Raw genomic sequence first — 27,647 nt, 5'->3', positions numbered from 1 at the left:
TTACATATATCCAGTTCAAAATTCCATCGCATCAATCTAAGACGTTGTTTTTACAAAAATGTAAATCTACACTAGATGCAATTGGGGTATTATTGTTTCTCTTAAGCTTCCAGACAACCAACAATATATTCACTAAAATTTGATAAAATTTCAATAATTAGACATTGTAATAATTCAACTATAGTCCTGCATAGTAAATGAGCGTTCTATGCATAATTATGTGCGTCCAATGATGTGTCCTATGCATAATTACGTGTGTCCTATGCATAATTATGTGTGTCTTAGAACATGCTGGAAATAAAGGATGCTAAAACTTGAATGATGTTAGACATATTTTAAGACAGTACCTATTGTCTTGAGACCTATGTGAACTATTGCAAAACTAGATATTCATTTCTTTAACCAGGTATTTGGCAACATGTAAAACCCGCGTTTTTGTCTGAACTCCAGGGTCCGTACGTGTAAGTCGGCGTGAAATATTTTCTTTGTCACTAATTAAATTCAAACACTGTACAATTCATGACAATTTAATAACAAATTCTTCGATATTTTAGTTTACGTATAATAAGCTTAAACTGTGTCATGAAATGGTTTATGTATTATTCTTATTTATACCAGGTTTACCATGGCAACTTATGGATAAGTACTGTTTCAGTAATTAGTATACAACGGGTATCTTTTGATCTACATAAAAATTCTACTCCTCCAAACGTATAAAGTCAAGTTCTGTCCATTCAATCATTACAACGACATGCTACGTGTGTTGGGTTGCAGCATGGTCCTCCTGATTGACTGGGGTCCAACCTGTAGTCAGCAACACTTGTATTGTCACTTTTGATATCATCCATAATGGACTGTAGGGCATTTTGTACACCAAAATGTACAGTCTTGTATTCTTCACTCTTTGGATTTAACGGGAACCTTTCTGCCGGGTCACTGGCCAAGTTAAAAATAAGTGGTGGATCATGCCGTATTGGTAGACTTATGTTACCTCCACAGTCTTCATCTCCACCTAAGAAAACATAATGAACTTTGTACGAGTTGAGAGTTCATCGCTCTCTCTCTCTCTCTCTCTCTCTCTCTCTCTCTCTCTCTCTCTCTCTCTCTCTCTCTCTCTCTCTCTCTCTCTCTCTCTCTCTCTCTCTCTCTCTCTCTCTCTCTCTCTCTCTCTCTCTCTCTCGACAATCGTCAACGTGAAATTGTCCATTTGATCGATGATGACACGGTCAGTTCTGAAGTTCATCAATATCATACCTGTTTGATAAATAGCCTTGTAATCTCCTAAACGTACACCATCAAGGTTACCATCGATACCTGAAGATCCACTATTAGGGTGAAAGAGAACCTAAATAGGGGGAAACGGGTAAGTTTTACATTATCTTCAAGGGATAGTCTAATGTTGTCATGTTATAATATGTTTGGGTTTCGATTTATAAAAGTTTACAATTGCACTTTAATAGTAACAGTAGTAACAGTAGTATCTGTAGGAAATGATGATTACACGTCATACAATCTAAAACAGTTTTCAAGATCACTGACATCAAAGCAATAATTCTTGAAGAGTGTTTTTTAGCGATGTTACTACCATGATTACCTTTTCTCACCCCGTCTACATCTTCAGTGTGACTTTCAGAACCCAGGTATAGGAATAATAAGTTGTCGACATTCGCACATGCTATCCTTTTTTTTAAATTACTAATATCAACATTTTGAGTGTCAAAGTGCGATTTCAAATTTCAGTGTGAAGTAGTGTTGCGTGCGCCTTTACAAACACTCAAAACATCATGATAATATCAGAATATGACTCAATAATTACACTATTTATATATTTTGATTTTTTGAAGAAAAAATGCATAAACTACTTAGACCTGAGGCTTGTAAGCTTAGTTGTCTTGGGTTACGCTAAGTGCCGGTACTTTGAGACAGGTCATAGCCACAATCAACTTCAATACAACAAGCCTAAAGTCTAGGCTAGCCTTGTAGAAGAGCCCCCCCAGTTGTGTTAGTCTGGGTAACCCAGACTATCATTTTTACCCAGACTCTCACAATTGGGGTGCTTTTACGAGACTACCGAGAGCCGCCAGAGGCGAGAGTCTGGATAACTGAGACTAAACAGGCGATATTCGTGGACTCTGTGCTGTCTGGGTCATATAATAATGGGATATATACTATAGCTACTTGAAATAGATTCAATTCACCCTGCCATGGATTTCTGTTTTATTGAACAAGACACCAGTGACATCCATCCCATCATATCGCCTGTTTGTTGGCATGGCAACCCCAGCCAAGGATGCCATAGTCGGGAAAACATCCAATGCAGAGAGCAGAGAATCCGTCACATGGCCTGCTGGGATTCGACCAGGCCAATATGCGAATGCGGGTTCGCGGTGTCCGGCTTCCCAAAGTGAACGTTTTGCTGAACTCCCTCCACCACCTAAATAAATTTGATGAGAAGAAGAAAAATACAAGTATGTCAACAAAAACCTTAGTACCAATATGCATGGCACAGATTGCTTGGTAAGGGAAAAACATGCACAGGTTTCAACCATACTCCCGAAAAAATCTTGCAGTGTTTAAAATTGTCATTGATAAAATAAGATTTTAATGAATAAACGATCTTCAGAATCTGCAGTAAACGGGAAGTCTTCAGTCGGCGAAAGAGAGAGAGAGAGAGAGAGAGAGAGAGAGAGAGAGGGAGAGAGAGAGAGAGAGAGAGAGAGAGAGAGAGAGAGAGAGAGAGAGAGAGAGAGAGAGAGAGAGAGAGAGAGAGAGAGAGAGGGAGAGAGAGAGCGTGAGAGGGAGAGAGAGAGAGAGAGAGAGAGAGAGAGAGAGAGAGAGAATGGGTGAGAGGGGGGGGGGGGCAACATTGAGTGTGTCGATAAACAAACTTACCTTGTTCATGTTGCCATGCGCCAAGGAAAGGTCCCTGACTTCCAGCATACTCACACTTCACCGCCCACGGTCCATTGTCCCCTATTGTCAGTTATAATTAATTAAAATTGCTGTTATATTTTTATTGGGGTGGATGGGGGTTAAGGCCTAGGGTTCGGTTCTGGTAGATTAGGTGAAGTCGAATTCCATCGGTTTTGTTATGATTTATAGCAGTGTTTTTAACATTGTATACAAAAATTAATACCTCTGAGTTTTCATTCACTTTGTTTGTAACTTGGGTGAATAGTTGGGACAACTAGTGTCAGAAAAATTGAATAACTAACGTTTAACGAATGGAAATAACGAGCACAGTTTTCTAGGCATGTGTTGAGAGAACGTAGTCAAAATTAACCAGAAAAGATTATTATGAAAGCTGACACTTTCATTACCTAGGAACCAAACCAAAGTATTGTCTTCCTTCCCAGCCGTCTTGACCGAGTTTACTATTTTACCAACAACATCGTCAAGTTCCCGTAGAGTATCACCATACACCCCGCTCTTTGATGAGTTGGTGAATTTGTCGTCGTATGCGAGGGGGACATGCATATGAGCAAAGGCGACATATAGAAGGAATGGTTGATCAGATTTCGAACTGAAAAGAAAAATGAGAACCAGGAATTTTAATAAATTAGATAATAAAACTACAAGGACTATTTTCATGATATGAAGTTGCTCTTCATGGTCATAGAAAATGTTTTATTAAACCGTTCAACTTTGATGTATTACTTCGCCACTCATTACTTCAAGAACTTATGAATACCCTAAACTTCATGTCTGTCCGTCTGTCTGTCTGTCTGCCTGCCTGTCCACCCGTGCGCTGACCCACTAATCCATCCATCCATCCATCAATCAATCAATCAATCAATCAATCAATCAATCAATCAATCCCAGATAATGTATATCGCCCTCAACGTTGACCAAGAGGTAGCTTTTACATACCCATTCATAACGAATTCATTTGCCTTGTTGGCGTATCTTTCAGATAAAGTAAACAAGTCGGTTGGTTGTTCAATTATTTTCGTGTTCTCATACAACGGAATCGCAGAGAGTGGATGGCAGAGCGAATAATCTTCTGCGTCTGGAATACAATATATATGTTTGGAAAATTAGTAATCATTGGCATGCCAGCATCGAAATATAGTGAATTTCACAATACCGTGCAGCTTTTCTGTCTGATTCATCAACTACACTTCAATAGCGAGATCGCATTCTTTGCTATTGCAACTCTATGCAGACATTCGGGCACCAATGTTTTTCTTAGTATTAAATATACCCAATGAAGGGCGCCTAAAATGTCTTATACGGTGTTCATCTCTATGTATGGTGACATGTGTGTAGTTAATTTCACTTTAGACAAAATGTAGCAAGAAACTGTACTCATTCAATCTTGCTATCTTAAAGTGTAGCATGTCAAGTTTCTTATATTGGTTTCTGTGTGATTCTATCAACCTGAAAAGCTGCACGGTATTGAGAAATTCGTTGTAAATGTCTAAACTGTTGTCTGTTGTATTTCATAGCTTATTTGTGAAAGAGATAGAAATACGTATTTCAGAATAATAATGTGATAAATTTGAGGATAAACGGACGAACCGACTCCACTATAATTTAACTCAAAAAATGAAAAAGTAAAATGTAATGTCCCTCATTATTTTATCTTCCTCCCCCACTCTCTATTCTTCTTGTAACCGCCCCTGGTTCTAACTCTCAACTTCGTTGTCACCTTGCTATCTCTATCTAATCATCTCCGATTCGGTTTGCTAATTATCCCACTCTTTTCTCTGAAAGGCCTATATGAAAAGTCCAGATCTGTTTATCATCGTCCAACCCCTCTCCCTTCCTTCCATCTGCTAAGTTTTTTGTTTGTCTGTCTGTCTGTCTGTCTGTCTGTCTGTCTGTCTGCCAGTTAGTTAGTAAGTTATTAGTTAGTTTGTTGTTGTTGTTGTTGTTGTTGTTGTTGATTTTTCCAACGTGTTGTTGTTGTTGTTTTTAAAATTTGGAATTTGAACCGTGGAATCCACATTACACGCATTCAACCAAACTGACACGAGCTGAGTTTTTACATTGTTTCAAATTTTTGCTGTATATCTTTTTTTTTTCAAAATCTCACAACATTTTACTTACTGGGGCATACATAACCATAACTTGCAATTAACTTAACTCAAACCTGGTATTAAGATATAACTTATAATGAAATTAATACAATGACATATAGTTTATATTTCTTACTTGTCTGTGGTAATGTAGAGGAAACCCCACCATGTAATGAATTTGTTTTAGCAATGATGCCAGATAACAACTGTAATCTTATAGATAGCACGCGTCGACATTACAACAATGTTCGACCAACTGTATCTCTTAGCGTGTTTCGCACTGTGCTAAACTACCTACAATAGTAGCAAGTTTTTCTATTTATCACAGTGTAATCTTGCACTCCCTGATGTTAATTAGTGTACATTTCCACCGTGGAGTTTTAAGTAGAGTCTTCAGGATAGCGACACTGTGGGATATCTAATCTGTAGTAAACAAGGTCGTAATGTTGTACTGTGTTCTAGTTGCTAATTGAACATCAAATGTTGGAGTTATTTGTTTACCATCTGAGTGAAGTTAGTGAGTGTATGTATGTGTGCCATATTATCTGTGTAGTGACTAGCCAGCCTTGGTCTTATCAACAATTCGAGAAACTTGCTTTTAGTAGGTAGTTTCAGCGCAGTTTGAGACAGGTTAAGAGATACAGTTGGTCGAACATTGTTGTAATATCTGTGAGTACATGGGATTTGACTTTAGTAAAAAGTTTATGAACTCAGCTTGTGTCCCTTTAACAAGATATATCACCTATATCCCAGGATTGCAAGATATATCACCTATATCCCAGGATTGTAAAGGAGTGTCCTTCGGGCATGCAGCACAGGATGGTAGATTGTAGCCTGGTTTATCAACACAACCCATATCATTACTGTACGGCAGGCCAAAGTAGTAATCAAATCCTGAATAAAAACATTGAAAGAAAACGATGAATGTATAGAAAGCACGTGACGTACACGTGACTCTATTTCTATCCATTACGGTAAAATACTTCAAATTGTTAACTAAATGAGAATCTTACTCAGTCATTCCTCCGAAAGATACTTGACTGCATGAAAGTTCTGGATGAGTTTTATTCCGAGGACGAGACGTGTGTACAGTAAGTGTGTCGTCCGATACATCTTGAAATGTAAAAAACAATATCACATACCTCTGTAACTTGGATGATACTTGTTATGTACACCTAAATGCCATTTTCCTGAGAGAGAGAGAGAGAGAGAGAGAGAGAGAGAGAGAGAGAGAGAGAGAGAGAGAGAGAGAGAGAGAGAGAGAGAGAGAGAGAGAGAGAGAGAGAGAGAGAGAGAGAGAGAGAGAGAGAGAGAGAGAGAGAGAGGGAGGGAGGGAGGGAGGGAGGGAGGGAGGGAGGGAGGGAGGGAGGGAGGGAGGGAGGGAGGGAGGGAGGGAGAGAGAGAGAGAGAGAGAGAGAGAGAGAGAGAGAGAGAGAGAGAGAGAGAGAGAGAGAGAGAGAGAGAGAGAGAGAGAGAGAGAGAGAGAGAGAGAGAGAGAGAGAGAGAGAGAGCAACATTGTGTTATTTGGTTTACCATTCTTAGACTAGGACATTTCGTCAGATTGTTACAAACCCATTCCGAAATCAGAAAATATAGGTCATGTCATCAGTTTGATCATAGGGACGAATAATCTCGCTTGTATACATAGTCATAGAATATAATGTTACAATATGAATTTGAAATTCCACTTACCAATCATACCCGTACGATAACCAGCTTCTTTAAAGGTCTCAGCGAAGACAGTTTCATTTAGTGGTAGTCCTCCCACTGATCTGATGTCAAAATTACGAACAACCCCTGTACGAAGACCTAGACGACTTGTCAGCAGTGCTGCACGGGATGGAGTACACACTGACGCCCCGGAATGAAAATCGGTGAATCTTGCAAACATCAAAAGAAATATATTGATATGAATTTGTAATGCTTATTGACAACAGAGATATGGACAGTTAATCACTCCACAAAGAATTTAGAAAATCATTTCCAAGCAGGTGATTAAAGTGGCACAATCCGTCTTTTACTCGAGTTTTCACAGAAAACCTCAATTAAAGGAGCTCAAGCTAGCTGTATATGTCTTTTTGGAAGTAATGTTTACTGCATATTTAAAAGGCACTCTAGATGAAGCATACATGACTGAACGTAAAACTGCATGTAAGATACAAAAGGAAGTCCATTTGATTTTGTAGGGAGAACTAAAGTGGTTCAAACTCCCCACCCCCAAACTTAAAAGAATTTAGTGGGTTTTTTATCCTACATTGAACCTCCGACCACCCTCAAAATCACAACAAACGCTACAATTATTGCAATTATTTATGGTGGAGGACGCTGTGACCTTGGAATGCTACGCCCTGTCTATTGTTTCTGAAGTCAATAACGTACCACGGTAGTGATTTAGAGCAGACTGTATTTTGCAGTGTGACGTCACTAGTATGTTACATGCATGTTCTCATTCTCGCAAACCAGGTGTAGTGCTGTTATTTCTTCCGGCGACGGTGCAGTAAAGGGGGTGTGGTTTACGACGATGCATGATCTGGGTTTGGATATTGGTATGATCGATATCCCTTGTTTCTATTGATTTAAACCCATGACCTACCAACTTACTGTTAGTCCTGTACTTTAACCGTTACACTACAGACAACCGAAAAAAAACCAACAACAACAACAACAACAACAACAACAACAAAACAACAACAACAACAACAACAACAACAACAACACGTTCAGTACTAAAAGCCTACCTGACACCACTGTTGGCCAATGCATCGATATTTGGTGTATTCGATGAGTTATCAGGGTTCCAGTTGACCCCTATATCGCCCCATCCGATGTCATCAGCAAACATCACGATAAAGTTCGGTCTTGTGTCCCCTTTCCACGTTGTAACTGTTGTGTCTTCATTCTTACTGGCCAATATTATAGTAAAGGTTGTAAGAGAAACAACGGTGACGAACAAAATTGTAACTATGTTAATATTTTGGTGCATCGCGATATTATCTGACTAGCTTGTTACACACAACAATAAATAATGCGAATGAACTTTGAATGGACTCTGTTATTCAGTGACCTTAGGGACTGGTCAGTTTTTCAGACCTACTGAGGGAGGGGGGGGGGGGTGTTATCTGTATGACAACATGTGTCTGACACCTCCTGAAAAATCCTAAACATGAACCCATATCACTAAAACTGATATTATAAACACGATGACCCCCCCCCCCCCATCCTGGCGCTGCATATGCCAGGTAAATTATCCTAATATGTTCGCGAGTTGACTTTGACTCAGAACCTCAGTTTTAAATGCTGAGCAAGACAGCGCCATCATGCATCATAAACTAGCAATTGTTCTTTATGCACAGGCTATATGTTTAAAAGCGTATTCTTGTCAAAGTGGACCCAGAAGTCAATTTATTGTACCATAGTATGTGCATAGCTATACAAATACTTACACATTGGTGATTCAGTACTATTCAGGGTGCACGGTATTACATCAGTGCTGTCATTTTATCTTAGTTTCTTAAAAGAATCATTCCAGCTTGCGCAAGTGCAAGACGTCTATTATTTCAGGAGACGTGTTATCTTATAAAACCGTTGGCAACATCAAACTTTACATTCGCTGGAAATGTATTTATGTCACAAACTGGTGACATGTTTAGTATGTTAACCTGGACATTAAGGTTGAGATCAGAGGAAGTAAGCATCTAGCTATTAGATCACACAGGTCATTCAAGGAGAACTCGGCCAGAAGACGAGACTCAGTGTGAATCGTGAACAATGTACACTGTACTCTACCATGAATTACTGGTCATCATGATCCATACGTACCCGAATAATGAAATTTACACTTTTTTCTACTTCATTACTAGGTACTATAATATTGGACATTGCTTAAAAATCGAAAGTGAGAGAAAATATGGCATAGAGAGACAGGATCGTATTTGTAAACTTTGTGATTTTAGAGAAGTTGAGGATGAATTCCACTTTCTTCTGAAATGTACCTTTTTCAACCAATATCGCAACAAATATATTCCTGCCTATTATTATTCACCACCATCCTACGAAAAGTTTATTGAAATAATGCATAGTGAGAACGGAGATATATTGCAAAAGTTGGCTGTATTTCTTTTTCATGCTCTTTCTCTGAGGAAAGAAGCAGATTCTTTGTTGTGAGCGACATTTTGTTTTCCTTTTTTCTGCTTTTAACATGTGAATGTAATTATGTAAATGTATTGCATTTTGGGCCAATGGCCATGGACTGCAATAAACGACCATATATATATAATATTGGACATTATTATCACAAATCGTTCGTTAAAATCAACAATTATAGCAATGAAGTAACTATGGTTTCTTTGTTTATATGTGGATATGTAATTTGTAATTTGTCCATTACTTATATTAATATAGCTAGACATAAGCTTGGCTTTCAAGCCTTCAATATCGTCTTTGTCACAGTCAATATGAAAATTAGATTTTCGTAATTGACAAGAATTACAGCAACCATGATAGACTGAATGTTATTCCTTTACTGTGCTGCACAGTAAAGCATTTTTAGATCAGCCAAGGTCTCACGTCTTTCAAATTGCTGAGTGATACATGTATGTACTCATGAATACCCAGCATACATACTCTACACAGAGCAAAGATGAAACCTTTATTTTTAAGTATGGAAAGTAAAACGTTTACAGGTAATATACACTTAGGTATACATAAATGTAGCTGACACGTGTTGAAAATAAAATGATAACATTTAAATTGTTATTTTAAAAACTGAAAAAAAACCTTTTAATTTTGAGATTTTGGTTACTGTTACTAACGCTGTTAATAATGGATGTTGTGACTTGATGTTGCACTCATACATGCATACAGATAAGGGTGGGGTGGGGGCGCAGTCCAACCTTCAATAGGTACAACAAATACCAGTGGTCCAAATAATTGAAGTATCACAACAATCAACACAATCATTGCTGTAGAAATTTAAGTACATGTAGTAAAATTGTGCATCTTCTCTGTCCGTCCGTCCGTAGATATACAGGGAAATGCAATATTCTTCATATGTCTCCAATAATGTTCCTCGATCAACAGAACCTATTACTGTGTAAAAAACTAATCATCAGTTTCACATATTGCACCACAGGTAATTATCTCTTCCCTGAGATCGTGCATGACGGCAGAGTTGATTATCAGTGTCGTGATATTAGATTCACAATTACCATTATTGAAAACACGTCGACTGGTCACCATGGCAACATCATACGCCTGTTTCCTTGAAGTACTGTCAATTACCCGAGGAAACCTCTACTGGGGAAACAGTCTGTGTTTGGGTAATGCACAGGCCCAAAAGAAAAATGATGGATGATATTGCAAATTGAGATCAGTCAACACTTGTTTGTAATACTACATAATTTTCTGTATTGAGAATGGGTACGGAGGGTTGGGGTGGGGTTGGGGGGTGGCAATCAAATATAGTTTGTAGAAAAAATAAACGTTGACAAAAATTACAAAGATAATTTCATTTTCACACTAATTATAAGTTGCCATTTATTGAGGCAGTTACATAATGTCCATATATGGTACATTTGTCATGTCAGGACTCTATATACTCATAAGAGTTTACATCATTCTAACAGTTGGAGGAGGGGGGTGGCACGAACAACTTTTGTTCATGATTTCTCATTGAGTTAGACAAAGGGGAAACTACATCTTGAGATTTGAAGCCATGGATAACCTCTAAACTACTTATGTCCCTGTCTGGGAAAGCCTTGACAGTTTGACAGCAACATGATATAGAGCACTGCAAGATACCCCTGTCATGTTGTCCCAAACCTGAATGGATATCTGCAGCATTTTGTGTGTCTGTGTGTATTTGTCTGCATAACAGAAAATTGCTGGGAGGAATTCCCAGTACAAAAATTAAAAGAAATACAGATTCCAAGTCAGGCACCATTCGACTATCATGACACAACAAATACAATTGTGTGGATTGTGTGTGTGTGTGTGTATGTGTGTGTGTATGCGCGCATATTTTATTTGTAAAGTGCAATTAAAAGACATATAGTGTACACTCTCATCAGAAACAAACAGCCATGGCAAGGCTTATGAAATGACAACTTACAGATTCTAAGTCAGCTACCATTCTAATATCATGACACAACAAATAATTGTTTTTTGTTGTGCGTATTTTATTTGTAAAGTGCAATTAAAAGTGTACACACTCGTCACACATGAATGAAAAGTTAAGAAATATTCTGAAATTCTATACATACACACCGAGTTGGACGTGATGTAATCTCTGAAAAAAATGTCCTCTTGAAATTTTTTTATATTATTAACAATATTAAGAGAGGTACAACAATACATGCAACAAACACATTACAAGGAATTGACTGATGACAATTTGTCAAACATGGTTATTATATTTCTATCATGCATTTCACCCCCCCCCCCCCCCCCCCCGAAATGATGGACATATGGTAGAGCCAATAATAATGTCACTTTTTATATTTATACCACTTCTCACGTTGCGCTCAAAGTGGGAAATTTTATTATTACAGTTATTATCCCTGTTACAAACCTATCACCACAACAGCCCCTTGCACTTCCTTATCTCCCAAGCTGAGGAGATACAATCCATTGCAACCTCTATACTACCAGGTCCCCAATTATACAGCTGGGTTGACTGGGGCACAATCATGATTCAAATCTTGCCTAAGGACTTTAGCCATTCAGAAAAACGACCACAGTGAGGCTTGACCCAGCAACCTGCAGAATCGAAGCCAGCCACTCTAACCATTCACCTATCATGACTCCTATATGTTCCTTATAGCCATTTGTCAGGGTGTATACCTTTAACTTTGCAATGTCCATTATTGACTCTGGTTGTACTTGTCATAAATGTGACATGGTACTATTTGCTGGTGCATTTGCACATTACTTCAGTTCATGATCTGATCGAAGACTGATGCCAAAGTAAAATGCCACTTTGTCAGTTAATTCCTCATATTGTAACATAATCATGAAGTACAACACATACAAACACAACCAAGAACATATAATATACTGTAGCCTGCATCCTTTGTGACAAAGTCTGACTTTAACTAACGTTCCTCTGTAGAGGTGTTTTCGATAATTTACTTTAATGACGCATTGGGGAAAAAATGAGCAAATTTTAGAACTATTTATTTATTGATCTACCCACTGTATCAGATGATGTCAGTGACATCACCATGTGAGCATGCACAGAATCAACGAGAAGGGTGGAGCTATGTGAGGAATAATCTGCAGAGAGACGTTTAGTCAAAATCCAGATCTAGGCTAAACATACTTAAAATAGACACAACTTACATGTATAATTTCAAAAGTGAACTACATATTGACCAAAACTGTGCTGGTGATCAGTGTCCCCGCTAAGGCTTATTAGCACGCTACTTGTACAAAGTCTCCATTTTGCTCTTACAGTCAAATTTCATGTTTTGCACAACCTTATATCCAAGTATCAAGAATGCAATGAAACTATATACAAATGAAGTTAATCAATGATGAAATCAAATGTTGTCAGAGAGTTTTATTTCTCTCTATTCGGCATCGAAGAGTAGGTAAAGAGTTTTGCTTTGTATTCCGAATAAATATATGATTTTGCTTCTGGCCTTTGGCCAGAGGAGGGGGATACCCAGCTTCTGAACCCCCCCCCCCCCTCCCAGTTGCACAAACATGGCCACCATGTCAACTTTTCCATTTCTTTCCTTCTCCTTAAGTTGCTCAGTCTAAAAAAACTTAGAGGGAACACTGCTGGTGATACATAATGAGTAAATCAATATTTTCAAAGAAGTGAACTTTACGTTGACCATAACTGTTATGGTCATACATGGTGCATACATTGAATTTTCAAAACATGAACTTTAGAATGACCACAATAGCTATGGTTATATGTCAAATGACCGTGATTCCATGAATTGATAACAACTGAATATATATATATATGACAATAAAACACACACATTATTATCATCTTAAAACAGCAATAAAATTTCAGCCAACCTACAAAACTATTCAGAGCATAAACTTGGTTGACTGTTGTGAGGGTCGAGATTGAGTTAAACCCCTTAAACATAAACCTGGTAAAGTACGACAGGACCATACACACACTGTATGCCATCCTTATTTCATTTTGTCAACTCTTTCTTCTATCACCTTCAGACGTTCTTCTAGGTCGTTGACTGCAGACACGTTCTTTGGAATCTTTCGAATCCTTTTACGTTTGAACACTGAATAAAAATGATAAAATTATGAATGTAGTAATTTTTTATCTGTATGATAAAGAATTGTAAAATCAAAAGATTAGCTCTAGTGTACTAACCCATATTAATAGATCAAAAATCTAGTACATTTGACGAAGAGAGCTCTAAAAGGTCAATGTCAAAAAAACTTTGAACTACTTGTGCATTATACATTTTGCATAACCTGCGTAAGTCATTTGATTGTGACTACCAAGTTGATGATCGTTTTTGGTCCTAACACTAGATTTTCATGACTTTATAATTACAAATACTGCTTGGTGTAGAGATTTGAAATACATGCAAGCAACAATTCGATGTATTAGCATTGGTATTGATCTTGATAATGTCCTGTCAACTTACTGGTTGAGTAGATATTGTCAAGATCAACCCTGTAAAGGTTCTACGCTAAACCATGTCTATCTTTCTGTCAGAGAAGAAATTTTTTGTCATGTAGCAATTTCAACATCTACATTATTTGATAATGTTAAGATAGTTCTGTCGTAGGATACTTCAATACAATACAAAGTAGCAGGATGTTATACAGAGCACATGAGAAGTACAAAAAGCAAAGGGACACTGAAGGCCATCAATTAACAATTCCTCTAGTAAAGCTACATTAGCTGCAACTGGAATTTTTCTTAAAACAAAACTGTTTTCAAATTGTTTGATAAAATGACTTATACTCATAATATCATACACCTTGAAAAGTACTCAATCACCTGTTGCGATACATATTAGTGCAATGCCATCAAATTGATTTTAGTTCTGCAACCCAAAATTAATGCTCCCGATGAATTAAGATTTCAAGTTATTACTATATAGTGTTACAACATAGATAAAATAAACAAAATTGACGTGGGCAATATAAGATTTTTCGCATATTTAACAATTTTGTAAATATGATGTCAGTTGTCTTATCCAAAAAATAATACCCCAGTTACAGCAAGTGCAGGTTTAAAGAAATGAAGGATTTGAAAATGCTTGTCGATAAAATGTTCCTTTTCTTTTCGTCTTTCCTTTTATTTGACAAAACTGAATAACATTTATTAAAAAGAAAAAAGTGTTGCCCAGGAATACTTGCCTTTTCTACTAGTATCTTGTTTCCAAAGAGAAATGTAACGTCTATAAATCCAACTGTTTCGAAACCAATGGCGAATCTTATCCAGCAGGTTGTCATAGGTATTGCGTCTTTCACCCATTAGTCCTGGCTGGAGATGTGCTTCTTTGAATGCAGTGTTGACAATAGACATAACAAGCACCACATAGATACAGTTCTTCAGAAAGAGAAGTGTTGAGATCATGATCTGTGCAACTACAGAATCAGCATACTCACTGTGGTGTGAAGAAGTCAGAGGGAGAAATAACAGTTGTGTCATTGTGTCATACAGGCTAGCATATCCTAAAGTTGGTGCTATCAAGAAGTAGAACAACTGAGCATATGCAAAGAATATAATAAAGAATAGTGGTGTGAATAAGAGAAGTCGTCGCACAGCAATACCAATACATATGCCAAGAATAGACGTGGTTCGATTCAGAGAGATAATATTAATCAATCCAATAATTGAAACAAAAGATACAAGTGCAAGGACTATTGTATGGATGTCATCAATAAATGTCAGATATCGTACACTTCCATAGCAGTCTGAAATAAATATATGTCATTGCTTGTTAAAGGGGAATGACACTACAGGAGTTAAGACATTTTTGTAATTTTTGATCCTGGAGAGTTGTTTTGTACTGTTACATCACTTTCATTACACATAATTGCCAAGTAAAACCTAATTCAACCTCGCTCCTCGTTATGATTTTGGCTCGCTCCTGTGTACTGCAGAAATATGCAATGGTAGAACATGAATATTCATGAGTAGTTCATTTGACGGTAATAACCATTTGGGGGTCATGAATCTGATAACTAAGGAGGCTGTGGTTCTCTATGTTTTTCATTGGGAATAAGCATCCACCTTGATCAGATTTTAATTGTTTATTTGTTTAATGTGTAGTAATTTGTGTACAAACAAATACCCCCTTGTAGACAGGGAGAGGATAATCAGATTGATAAGAACCCCAAAGCAGACAGTCAAGTAAATTCAACTTGGCATGTAAATTACCTTCACAGTGGCTGAGTTCTTGAAGTACCCATTTCATCACGACCAATCGTAGAATCAGCATGGCGGTGGAAATCATGCCTAAAGCCGAACCTGTCAAGTACCATGCGTTCCAGAAACTCCATGCAACTTTACAACCACACACACCTGCATCAGAGAGATATCTGAACAACAAATGTAGTGTGAGAATGCTGAACAGGGCATGACATATTACCGGAAAGACTGCGTCGTTCTTGGCTTGGAATGGATCCATTAAGACCACAGTAGAAACCTCAATCATGGTAGAGATGATACTTGTACTACGACACTCTGCTAGGAATGTTACCGCACTGAGGAGATTCGCATTTGGGTTGTATGTGGTGAACTCCAAGATAAGGACCCGTGTGTACCTATCGACCCATCCGTTATCAATTAGAGTGTCTATGGAATCTCTCGCTGCACGCCCATCTTTACCGAGTGGTGCAATGAAACCATCTGCGTTGTATCGATTGCCACTTGGTGCCCAGACAGAGAGTGTGTACTTTAGATGGTTGTGGTGATGACTACTATGCACCCATGGAGAGTACGTAAAGTTGGTTACATTGTCTGATTGTGATGTTGTCCATCCTGTTCCGTATGCCCCTTTATCCATCTCTTCATGAGAAATGCACTTCTCATGAATTGCTTTCAGTACTGGTTTATCTGAACAGAGGTCTGAAAAAGTATGAAATGATAGGAACAAAATGAGACTATGACATATGAAAAGGAGCAACTCTAGTATTGAAAACCTGAAATCGCTATTAATAATGTTTACTCATTAATATAACATAGTACCCACTTATTGCCTGGCTATGAGAACTAGAAGTGTCTCTTACTTTTAAAGCTATGTTTAGTTTAAACAATGACTATATCATTAAGTCTAAATGAGTTTATAGTCTAATTACTTCACATTTGTAGGAACCATGCAAAATTATACTAAGAAGATCAAATGAATGCAGATCATGTATGGCATTCAACAGCCCTGAACATGAATAAATATCTTGGTAATGTGTGCAGGTTAGCTAAGGAAGCCAGAAAGGAAATAAAAAAATTGAAAATGATTATTTTCATGTCAGAATCAAACTTGTTATCGTTTTTTCATTCCTACCTGTTGCGATACGTTGCTGTCGCAAGGTGATGTTGCTGACAACATAGGACATGTCTGTGATTTCTTTGTCAAAATATAGTGCCCGTTTGTTGATCCATTCTAGAATACAGCTAACATCCCTGCACTAAAAAACACAGACAACCACGGAAAGACGTTACATATCCAAATTAATGGTATGTAGTAATACTACATTGTAGTTTCACAAATTGAATACACAAATATAGCATTTGATGGATATAACATGTGACCGTCAGAGCTGTGGCTGGCCAACAGTTGACCAGCAATGAATTATTCTGGATGATCTGATAGATAGTCTTCTTGAAAGTGAAACTGTAGCGTGATTTCCGAGGCCTAACCCCAGAACAATAAAAAGCTAAGAAACAAACAAAATAACTGAAAAAACACTACAAGCCAGCATTGCTAATGCAAACACTCATACTAACAATCACATTACATAATCAAACATATAAACAGAACACGACAGATTATATTGGCCATATGGATGACAAATAGGTATTTAAATGGATTTTTGATCAAGAAAACAACTTTACTATTTTATTCTGCTTGAAAAATACCAAATGAGGAACAACATGGATCAAGTCCGTGTTTGTTACTTATTTATTGTAAAAGACTTGTTATTGTTTATATAGGCATAGGCATTGGAGAGCTCTCCAATGTCATAGGCAGTGAATTTTAGTCAAACATATCATTTGGGTTTTTTGCAATTGTCTTACAAATCCAGACTTGGTCTAATTGTTAACATAATAATTGTTTTTAAAAGTATAGAAACAGGATAGTAATACTTTTCATCTTTTAAACATTTTGCTCAAATAAATAACAATATCTCATCTATATGACCACTTTAACACACACACAGCCTGACAAATCTGTATTGAATTACCTGGAGTGCTTCTCTGCGCCCAATAGTCTGATACATGGCTTTGTTACTATAGTAATGGGATGGAGATCTGTACACTTGAGTAATCAGTACTGTCACCACAAGAAACAGTATCCAAAATATCATGTCTTTCATCGTTTTCATCAGCTTCATATGTTTGATGTAAAGTTGTCTTGCACTCTTTATCTCCTTTGGTGTCGGGGGAGAGGCAAAGTCACTTGTGTCTGATTGGTGAAGGTTTGGAAAATAGAAAAACAACACAAAATGATATCAATAATGAGAATCTTGAAAGTTTTAGTATAAACTATAATCTGGGCAAATATCTATAAATTCCAACATAAATACAATACCACTATAGTATTTTGATAGTCTCTCTGAAATGTCACTAGTCTCGTAGAATAAGTAATGAAGACGGTGTCTTACATTAAGAGAAGAGGGAGAAATTTTCTACCTTGGACATTAGAACCATTTAGTTCAGAATTAAAACAGTGTACAGTCATTCCCATCTAATATATCTTACACACTTTAATACAGGCATGTGCTTGGTTGATGTGTATGGTATGTTTAATCTAGTCAGTGCATTGATTGCTTGCAATGGTTCTAGGTTTGGTTCACCAATTTCAAATGCTCACACGTCAGCCAGATATCATTGACATTGAGCCGCTCGATCTTGCTTGCTAGAAAACATTTGTTTAAACTATTTTGTTCATAGACATATTTAATGATTCTCACAAACCAGAGCTGTTATTTCTTCCGCTACACTTCCAGTGGGGCAGTTAAGAATTGTGCCGTAAAACAGGCCGTGGTTTGCAACAATGTATTTAATATTGTTTAAAATGACATCGATTTACTCGTACTATTGTCCCTGTTTAGTAGCATAGAACATTACATCCCATTGGATTTTGGTGATATAAATACAAATTATTTGGTTGATTGATTGATTGATTGATTGATTGATTGATTGATTGATTGATTGATTGATTGATTGATTGATTGGCTTTCTTATCAATTCCAATATAAGCAGAAATATGGTCTCTATTTACATTGCTTTAACTGTATGTGTACTGCACATAGATTACTCACATTTTAGTTTGCGAGTCTCTTCCACTTTAATGGAATCAAACTGAATGGGTTGTTTGATACCACGTTCATCACTGCTGTCTGGTTCCGCTTTGGTTGGTTCTTTGAGCAACTTGAACTTCAGTGTAAGCACAAAGGCTATTAGGATTGCCTGTATAAAGAGAACATGAAGAAGGACAATATAATCAGTGACATTTCCTTTTGTTAGCATTAGAGAAATGAGATAATTTGACAGATAATGTATGCTACTCTAAAAAAGATCACGTCAATAAACTGTAGCTATAAAGTTACTTATTACACTATGTCGCATAAGTCAATAAGTTGAATGTTAGAACAAAAAGGCGGTGTTTATTTCTACAGACACTCCTATTGAAATGTATGCAGAAATGGATAAACAAAATATTGTACATGTATATGTGTATCATACACAATGACAATATTACATTTTATATTATTTTTAGTATGCTTACGTGTCACGTTCATTGTATATAGTATACTTGGTATGTATACAGTAATTAGGGTATAGCAGATTTACATGTACTTACACTAATAATGATACAAAAATGAAATGTTTAACTTGCTTACCTTTAATGGGTCAATTAGCAATGATGCCAGAAACAAAGATGAAAGTTGAGATGTTAACCATTCCTTTGAAACATCTGGACCCCATTGTAGGCTGTACAGTACAACAAAGAATGCTGACAGAAGTACGCAAATACAAACTAAGAACCAAGCAATCCATTTACACCACCAAGGTAACGGGAAGTTTTTGTCATTGATGTCCGAGAGATTGTCTGCGGTGTTCAGAATAGTTGCTGAACCATGCCTTCTCTTTACACCATGATAAGGCTTGGATTTACTGAATAGATACACTGTGATGATGGATACTGGTAAGGTTACCAGGCAACTGATCAATCCTGTATAGATCATGCCAAGAGGAATCTCTATCGGTCCCAACTGTATTATCTTTGTTGACTGAACTCTATCATCACTGTTGTAAAACATAGCATTTGCCAACATTGTTAAAAACATGGCAGTCAGACAACAGGATAGGCGTTCGACTCGTGTAAAGGAACTTGGTATTTGCCTATTTACGACGGAACCCCATAGGTAGTCATCGGTCATTTTATCTCGACCATGGCTTGACATCAAATGCACAAATTTCGTCAATTGGGGTTTGCTGCAAACTGGTAGTACTTGTCGTAAAGTGCTGCTAGATTTATCAATAGCAAACCATTTGTAACAGGTGAAATGGAATCTATATGTCAAAATCAAAAGATGTTCATTATGATTTCAATAGGTAAAATCAATTAGTAAAGAGAATATGAGAGAACTTCACATAATAATACTCAGTTACTACAAATGTAAGTATGTGTACCTCTTTAAACGTATCTGCCAATCTCTTTACAGTTTATCATACTTTCATCGCTGCTAATTAGTTTAGCTTCCAGGACAAATCCTGGAGGAGCCTATATCTTTTGTTTTATAATGTTTATGTTTATCATGTGGCTTGTACATATTGTGTACATTAAGACTTTATGACTTGAAGAACGGATTGTACGGAAGGGCAAAACTTTAAGAAGGGCTGAAAACAAATACTAATGAGGTATAAAAACCCATCGTCCTGGCCAAAAAGGTATACCCAATACCCCTACTTTATGCACACATGTTTGGCATTGACAATACTATATAATAATGTTGGGCTGATTGGCAAAGGTATTGAAAACTTTGTCAGTCTTTCAAACATTTGAAAAGACAAGTTAAAGGCATTATCACAAAATGGGTTTAAGTACAATGGGCAGTGTACTGGGACACGCTATGGATAATTAGTGCATGGCATCTTGATCTTTTCATTGTAATACACAACACATTATTATAGATACATATGATAACTCACTGCAGCACATAATATAATGACCCTGATTTGAGACATGCATGGTCAACAAATAAATATGCATTATAAATAGAAATAACGAAAACAAGTTTGAAAATTACTATCTCTTGCATTGAACTTATTCAAGCATGGACTCTTAGAATGGATAATTCACTTGAAATATATCGAAATGTAACACATACTTGTGTTTCTTCTGAAGATCAAGGACTTCAATTCTCTCCAAGAACCAACCATCAACCAGCTTGCCCTTAGTAATATTCAACCAGATGTGAATGTACAGCAATGGACCAAGACACTTGGGCACTGACATAATGAAAGTTCTCACTGAACCAGTGGACAGCTTCTGCAGGAGAAATATTTCAAAAATGATTAAAAAAAGTAAAAACTGAAAATTCCAAACGTTTGTCCAGAAAAGTCGATGACAAGTTATTCTGTTTTAGTAGATGGGTCATGCCTCTAGTTATTCTTAACTCCTAATATCCTCTATTGAGAATGACATCTTTCTCATAAATTTTATGAATAAATTGGATTCTGAGATAAGAAAGCAGAAAAATCACTGACACCACCATGATATAAAATTACATACGAACATAACAAAACTAGCATATAAGACAAATACAATTTAAAATAAGAATGCTTTCATTATTATTTTGCATCTGAGATTCTCCACATGACTGTTTAACATATGACATCAAAGTTGCAGTTCAATTTATCACATGACATTTAACAGGTGAATTATGTTGAGGCAAAAATGAAAAAGGTTGTTTCTGATAACATGACGTCACAAAATAATGTAGGTATTTTACTTTATTTTTACTGTGAGATGGTACCAATAACATGATTGTACACATTTATGCAAATGAGTGTATGTGAATATTCCTTGTATACCAAATCATGTGATTACACAGTATGATTTTTAGAGAATTTGTTGTTAACATGATTTGGGTAAACAATAATGTAATAATGACATAACCTAGGGTACCACAATAGTTCCAGGGGAGAAATTAGGCTGGACGTGTGATGTGTAAGTACCAGAGCAAGTACTTTGGGGTATTTGCACTAAGTGCTTGTGGCATTTCCTGTTGCACTATCACTCACAAGGCTCGTGAAAATAGGACTGTAGAGAACATAGTACGCACTCATGCAAATACCCTGACTATTCATCGGAACACTTTTACTTATGCGTCATTGGGTTCTATCTTTAGTATTGAACAACATACAACATATTACCACAATTCTTTCCTTATCCTTGAGGAATTTGACCCCACTTTGATCTTGTTCACCAGTTATTTCAAATGAAACATCACATGTTGTCCCTGCATTTGGTCTGAGTCCAGTGTAAACAGTTATCTGGTACAAATAGTTGTCTTCAGTCTTGTTCCCAAATAAAGGAGGCGACAGCCACTGGAAAAGTAAATATTGAAATAAATATTTCTGAGCTATCACTGAGCATAATATATGACAAAACATATATTCAAAATGAGAGACACTGTCGTAAAAGCGTTTACTTAAGCGCACAACTTGGGCTAGAAATTCTGAACAAAATGATGAAAAGAAAATGTGAGAACGTCCTATAATGAAGTATACTGGTTCATACCATGCTTTAATATTGACAAACAAGAAATGCATTATAACTAAAATTGGCACAAGCTGAGTTATCTTTTTTTTCTGGGTGGGGGGGGGGGGGGCATGAAAATACTTCAGCCATGATTAAATTCTAAATGCTTTTGTTGATCTGTATGCCTTCTATGATATTCTGGCTTCTGGCACTGTGGAATATTTACAATTGCATGGTAGTGGTTTTCTCAACATTTTAATAATACACGTAATATACATATAGTAAAGTATGTCAGTGATTCCATCATTATGTCTAAATACAAATTTAAGGTCAATTGTTTGCATGTGATGGTGAAGTATGCATCAGTAAGTAGAATACTATGAATGCCTAAATATGTACTGTACATTAAATTACACCCAAAGTGTATAACTCAGCTAATAGTTCCCCTTTAAACAAAGTGGATTGCACTGGATTTATTTTGCTATTACTATTAGACTTTTAGTAAGCTTAATATATAATGAAACGTACCTCAATCAAGTCATGTTTGTCCTTTCTTCGCATCCACATCACAATCAATATATAAACGATGAAGAAAGCTGATATCGTTAACAACACCACCGAGTTGTCAGTAATACCTTTAGTGAACACAGTACTGAAGTCTATTGTATTCACAGGGACAATAATATCAGCAGCAACAAATTTGGTCAGATGACTGCATTCACATACTATGGTGCCATCACTGGTTACAAGATCACTAGGCTGGAATAGAATGCAGAATCTTTGTGAGACGTCGACAAATTACGCATATCTAATATTCTTTCATCCTTTATACGTTATTTTCAAATTATTTTCATCTCCGTACAATTGGCCACATACGTAACAACCTTTCCAAAAATAACTGCTATAAGCTTGTTCAAGCATAATGTTTTTTAAAACTTGACTTTGGCAATTCTCTGCTGTATGGATTAATATATTGAGTATATTAAGCCATTGCAACACAGAGAATTCAGCTATACCTACTGGTATGATCATTACACAGTTACAAACATGAACACCAGTTCTTAAGGAACTTCACTAAGGGTCACTGTGCTAGTTAGTACTTCAATTTCCTGTACACCAGCTACAAGCATTACATGGCCAATTGCCATGATCATACTTGTTAGATATTACAACCCATAACACCAAAGTAAAGCATTTTCTGTAGATACCACAAAAGTCGATTTTCCAGTTCCAAGATGCATTGCGTGAGAGGACGTTGGTTAATACTTTGTTACATTTAGTCTTGCTTTGTCTTTATTACGTTTGAAATAACATTTACATCAGGAAATGATGGAAATTCATGTTGACCTCTTTGATTATGAGTGATGTATAGAACAAAGACTAAACACCATCATGTACTGTTTAATTTGCTAATTGACCACACAGAAAGGCCACATGCTAGGCTTGTAAATAAACCAATTGAAACAGTATACTTTTATACTTGATATGAATGCTATAAATGAGTGTACCACATACAGAAATTGCTTTTTTACCTCAGTGTTACTTGTTGTATTCAGGCTGAATGATCAGCAATGCAAAGCTGTCAAACTCTGTCATGGTTAACTAGAATCACACCCTTGTGGTCATATTCCTAACTATTTTAACATGATATAACAGCAAAAATTTAACTTATCAATTATTTCTTAGTAATATTACATCACACTGCATTATTTCAAAAGGATAATGAGAAAATCTCTCAAAAAAATTGGTGCCGACAATAAAAAATAATCACAAAACAAAAACATTCTTGTTATTTGCATACACCTCAGTATAATGTTATTCATAAACAAAATTATCAGAGTTTTTGTTAAAACTAAAATACAGATGATAAATATATGATACTACAAAGTGATATTGTATTAAAAAAGAAAGTGAAGTATAGACTTGTACTTACCCAGCATCCATCCGATTTCCATTCCTCATCAGTTTCATCCCAATATCGGCAGATTTTAAACCCTGCATTCAAAGTTACTGTTTGAGTATTTTGTGTCCAATTTCCTAGACATGCAAGGGAAGAGATAACAAAATTTTATTTTGTCAAATCTTATTATCATCCTTACTTTAATTCATGGAAAATACAATAGAATCCCTCTGGCGATAGAGTATACTTTTTGAGAAACATTGATATGAAGTCCAAGTCTTTAAAAGTTTGTCTGTTTTGTAACTACATGTAGTGAAAACTATTTAGGATAAATATGTGTAATAAGAACATAACCCCATCCTGCAGGAGTGTCAGTGTGAGTACTTCAGGTTTATATGTATATTTGCAGTGTTTTGTGCCTTTCAATCACTAAGCTCATGAAAGTACAACCACACTGAACACTATACACACTCATGCAAATACCCTGAGTATGCTACACATGCACTCACTCACCATGGGGTTTTGTCATATAACTCACCGAATGTAATCAACAGATTGTATGAGTGGATGTCTTTGTTGTCATTGTTGTAGAACACTGTCATTGGATAGTCTCCAGTAAGTGACCACTTGTTGTCATACATGGTTTCATTAGGTAAGACATCGGTCATGACGTAGACGTCAATCACTGAAGTCGGGTTGTCTGAATCAATGGTTAAAGTCAGTAGGCTCTCTGGCTCTGATTCGTTGATTTGAAAGTACAGCCTTTCCTCAATCAGCAGATTTGTCTCAATTGTGGTAATTACTGATTTACGTTTATCACCTCTTTCTTGACGTTTTATCTCAAGAACATTAGTTCCTGGCAGTGGATCACCGGTTCTGGTTTCATCAAGCACTTCCAAAGACAGTAGAGGTGAACCTATTAATGGTTTGGGGGTGTTCCATGTGATTGGATTCATGGCAATGCCTATGAACTATGATGGAAAGGGAGAAACATATTAGAATTCAAGAAAAATGAGCATTTGGTAAATGTAAAATCATTCAATTGAAGAATGTATTCTACAAAATTTGTCTAAGAGCTCATCCTAGTACTTTTTGTGTAATAGTATTTACTTGAATATCTTAATTTAGTCTCAATACTGTAATGAAAGGACGACAATGATGATGGTGATGATGATGATAATGATGATAATGATAAAGATGATGATGATGATGATGATGATGATGATGATGATGACTCGTTCTGTTAATGTGATGATGGTGATGATATTGTGAGATGGTAGTGAAGAAAAAAAGAGGAAAATGTTTAATCGAAAACATAGTTCCCGACAGTTTGAATATTCTGAATGGCTATCGTTCGGTCATTATTGCAAAGGTAATTAAAAAGGTGATGTACATAAATTGACTACAGTAGCTGACAGCTGTGCCAGGTTTGTCCACAGGAGCTGTCACTGTCGCCAAGTTCACCACCAGAGTTCAACCTGAAGGGTTGCCTAGTGAGTACGAAGCACGCTAATGCAACAGCGCCAGCTTCTGTTGGTTTGTCCATGCATGTCAGTGGCAAACATGAACACTTGAGATACATGTGGACAAGGACGCATGTATGCAAAGTTGGAGAGTATGCCTTGGGCATATACTAATGCCCAAGGATAAGATGATAATTGGAATGACAATTCTGTTCCTAGTACACATTCTTCTTCTTTTGCCTCTTCCCCAACTAATTGTCAAATCTTTCATTTGTATCCTACCTTTACAGTCATGATGTCGATTTCATTATCATTTTCACTGTCAGAAGGAAGAGTGAAACCGCCAAATTCAGATGTTAGCTTGCTACCATGGAAATCACTACTACTACGTCTGTCGGCCATGGCAACAATCCATTCATCTTCGTACATAGCCAAGTTATTACCAATGTCAGCTGCCATCACAGTAATATCAAGGCATGTACTAATTGCATCAAATAGAGTAGTTGTAGGTTCCTTTATCTGGATCAGAGAAAAGTGACATATATTTAGTGAAGTAATACTTCATAAATTAATAATTTGCAAAATTTAATAATTGCAAGCGACCTATCATCGGAATAGCACTGCTGGGTTTTTTTTGTTCTTTTTTTTTGTAACATGTGTAGAAGGGGTTCTGCTGTTCAGCTCTTCCACTATGCAGTTTTGGTTTAGCAAAGTAATAATTTAAAAGTGGTTAGTGGTTTCATATGATGACACACACACACACACACACACACTACAGAACACATTTCACACAGAAAGTTGGTAAAATATTGTACTTTTATATTATAGTCATCATTTAACAAACAATTCTGTTTTTACCCCTAATTTGCATATTAATAACCCAATCAACTTGTCTTGAACAAATATCTGCTCATCAAATGACACATACACACCAAATTTCAGGTCAAATGACCAAGCAGGAGAAGACAAAAGTAGGAATGTTGATGGATGGACGACGGACAACGGCGTATCATATCCTAACCTGTAGGCTCTGCGCAGCTTTCACTGAGAACGGAGCTAATAGTTTGTCTACTATCCACATAATGCATAAAAAGTTTGGACCGAGAAAAGTCACACCCACAAATTCTACATTGTTCGACTGCTCTAAAATAGAGTTACACACAAATTGGGAACCTGACTTAGAAGAGATCTACTGTAGACTGGGACCAGGCACTATGGGAATAAACATTCCACATCACTCTACTACTCTAAATATAGTCAAATTATGTTTAGGGAACCCAGAAAAGTCATTTACACCAACTTCTACATTGCTTGACTGCTTTTAAATAGACTTGCATACAAATTGGGAGTCTGACTGGGAAGAGGTCTACTGTCCAAAAGGGCAAGGCATTATGGGACTAAACATTAATAGCAGTTAACTATCTACAAAACTCTCCCCATACTGACACTATTCTTGTATGCAATTTAGCTCCTAACTTTGTTTGTTTCCCCTAATGCCTTGCTCCATTGTATAGTTGGCCATTTCTATCAAAAACTAGTCAGATTTTGCTGGACGGCTAGCCTCTGTTCTCATACCTTGTCAACTTCACCAATATCTTGTACAGTAGAATCGAATACCACAACCAACATATTAGAAGATGAATGAAGAAGATCTAAAGATAAGTGAGAAAAAAAGGAGATTTGGTAAGAGACCAATGCTATCAGTAATTAATATAATTCAGCATAGCAGTTTCACTAATATAAATCTGGTTTGTACAGATATTTGATGACTTACCATTTCTGATCTTTCCTACAGCTGTCTCGTTGCTATAACTACCAGTGTTGTTTTCCATGAATCTCTGCAATGACTTTGTAGCTGTTCCAATCACGTCTGATGCTCTCTTTATCATCTATGATATAAATGATTGTTTTTGTAAATTGTATAATTTTTATTAAGTTACATGCTAGACTAGCAGCTATTTTTAAATCATAGGAGGTGTAAATTAGTGTTTGTAGTGTCTTTTATGATCAAAACACAGCAGCACTTTCAAGTTGCCATTCAGCAACTCTGTTTGATACAACCACTCAGAAATCAATATGAAATGGCATGTTCTACACTATAGCAAGATAGCAATTTCTTGTTACATTTGAGTAAATGAAATAAACCATTGAAACATAATGCAACTAGACAGACACATAGGCACCAATGTTTTGACATCTGTTTTGCATTTGATGTCTGCACAGTGGCACATCAATTTATTTCAGTTAATAAACAAACTGTCACAAGAAACTGTATTAAATTTTGCTATCTTAAAGTGTAGCATATGCAGTTTCTTATTGGTTTCTGCATGG

General features: G+C 36.5%; 3 protein-coding genes across 3 annotated transcripts; all 3 read right to left on the bottom strand.

Moving 5' to 3' along the window:
• Positions 1-734: 734 nt before the first annotated feature.
• On the bottom strand, positions 735-8,005 carry LOC144450604 (arylsulfatase G-like). Its single transcript, XM_078141247.1, has 9 exons — positions 7,761-8,005; positions 6,715-6,902; positions 5,793-5,915; positions 3,871-4,000; positions 3,321-3,523; positions 2,893-2,973; positions 2,199-2,434; positions 1,255-1,345; positions 735-1,012 (listed from the first exon to the last, which is right to left on the bottom strand). The coding sequence occupies exons 1-9, from the start codon at positions 8,003-8,005 to the stop codon at positions 735-737; spliced, it is 1,575 nt and encodes a 524-aa protein (XP_077997373.1).
• Positions 8,006-11,475: 3,470 nt separating this feature from the next.
• LOC144450786 (polycystin-1-like protein 2) lies at positions 11,476-19,706 on the bottom strand. Its single transcript, XM_078141505.1, has 7 exons — positions 19,087-19,706; positions 18,505-18,652; positions 17,425-17,645; positions 16,524-16,647; positions 15,401-16,090; positions 14,374-14,934; positions 11,476-13,280 (listed from the first exon to the last, which is right to left on the bottom strand). The coding sequence occupies exons 1-7, from the start codon at positions 19,648-19,650 to the stop codon at positions 13,174-13,176; spliced, it is 2,415 nt and encodes an 804-aa protein (XP_077997631.1). The 5' UTR covers positions 19,651-19,706; the 3' UTR covers positions 11,476-13,173.
• Positions 19,707-20,531: 825 nt separating this feature from the next.
• LOC144450603 (polycystin-1-like protein 2) lies at positions 20,532-26,397 on the bottom strand. The gene is made up of 7 exons (XM_078141246.1): positions 26,338-26,397; positions 25,599-25,835; positions 24,392-24,824; positions 23,887-23,990; positions 22,482-22,712; positions 21,626-21,799; positions 20,532-20,738 (listed from the first exon to the last, which is right to left on the bottom strand). Exons 1-7 carry the CDS (start codon positions 26,395-26,397, stop codon positions 20,532-20,534), a joined length of 1,446 nt encoding a protein of 481 aa, XP_077997372.1.
• Positions 26,398-27,647: the final 1,250 nt, after the last annotated feature.

The sequence above is a fragment of the Glandiceps talaboti genome, chromosome 20 (assembly GCF_964340395.1).
Source record: "Glandiceps talaboti chromosome 20, keGlaTala1.1, whole genome shotgun sequence".
Taxonomy (NCBI): Eukaryota; Metazoa; Hemichordata; class Enteropneusta; family Spengelidae; genus Glandiceps; species Glandiceps talaboti.
The sequence above is the reverse complement of the archived record's forward strand: the minus strand, read 5'-3'. Positions and strand labels throughout refer to the sequence as shown.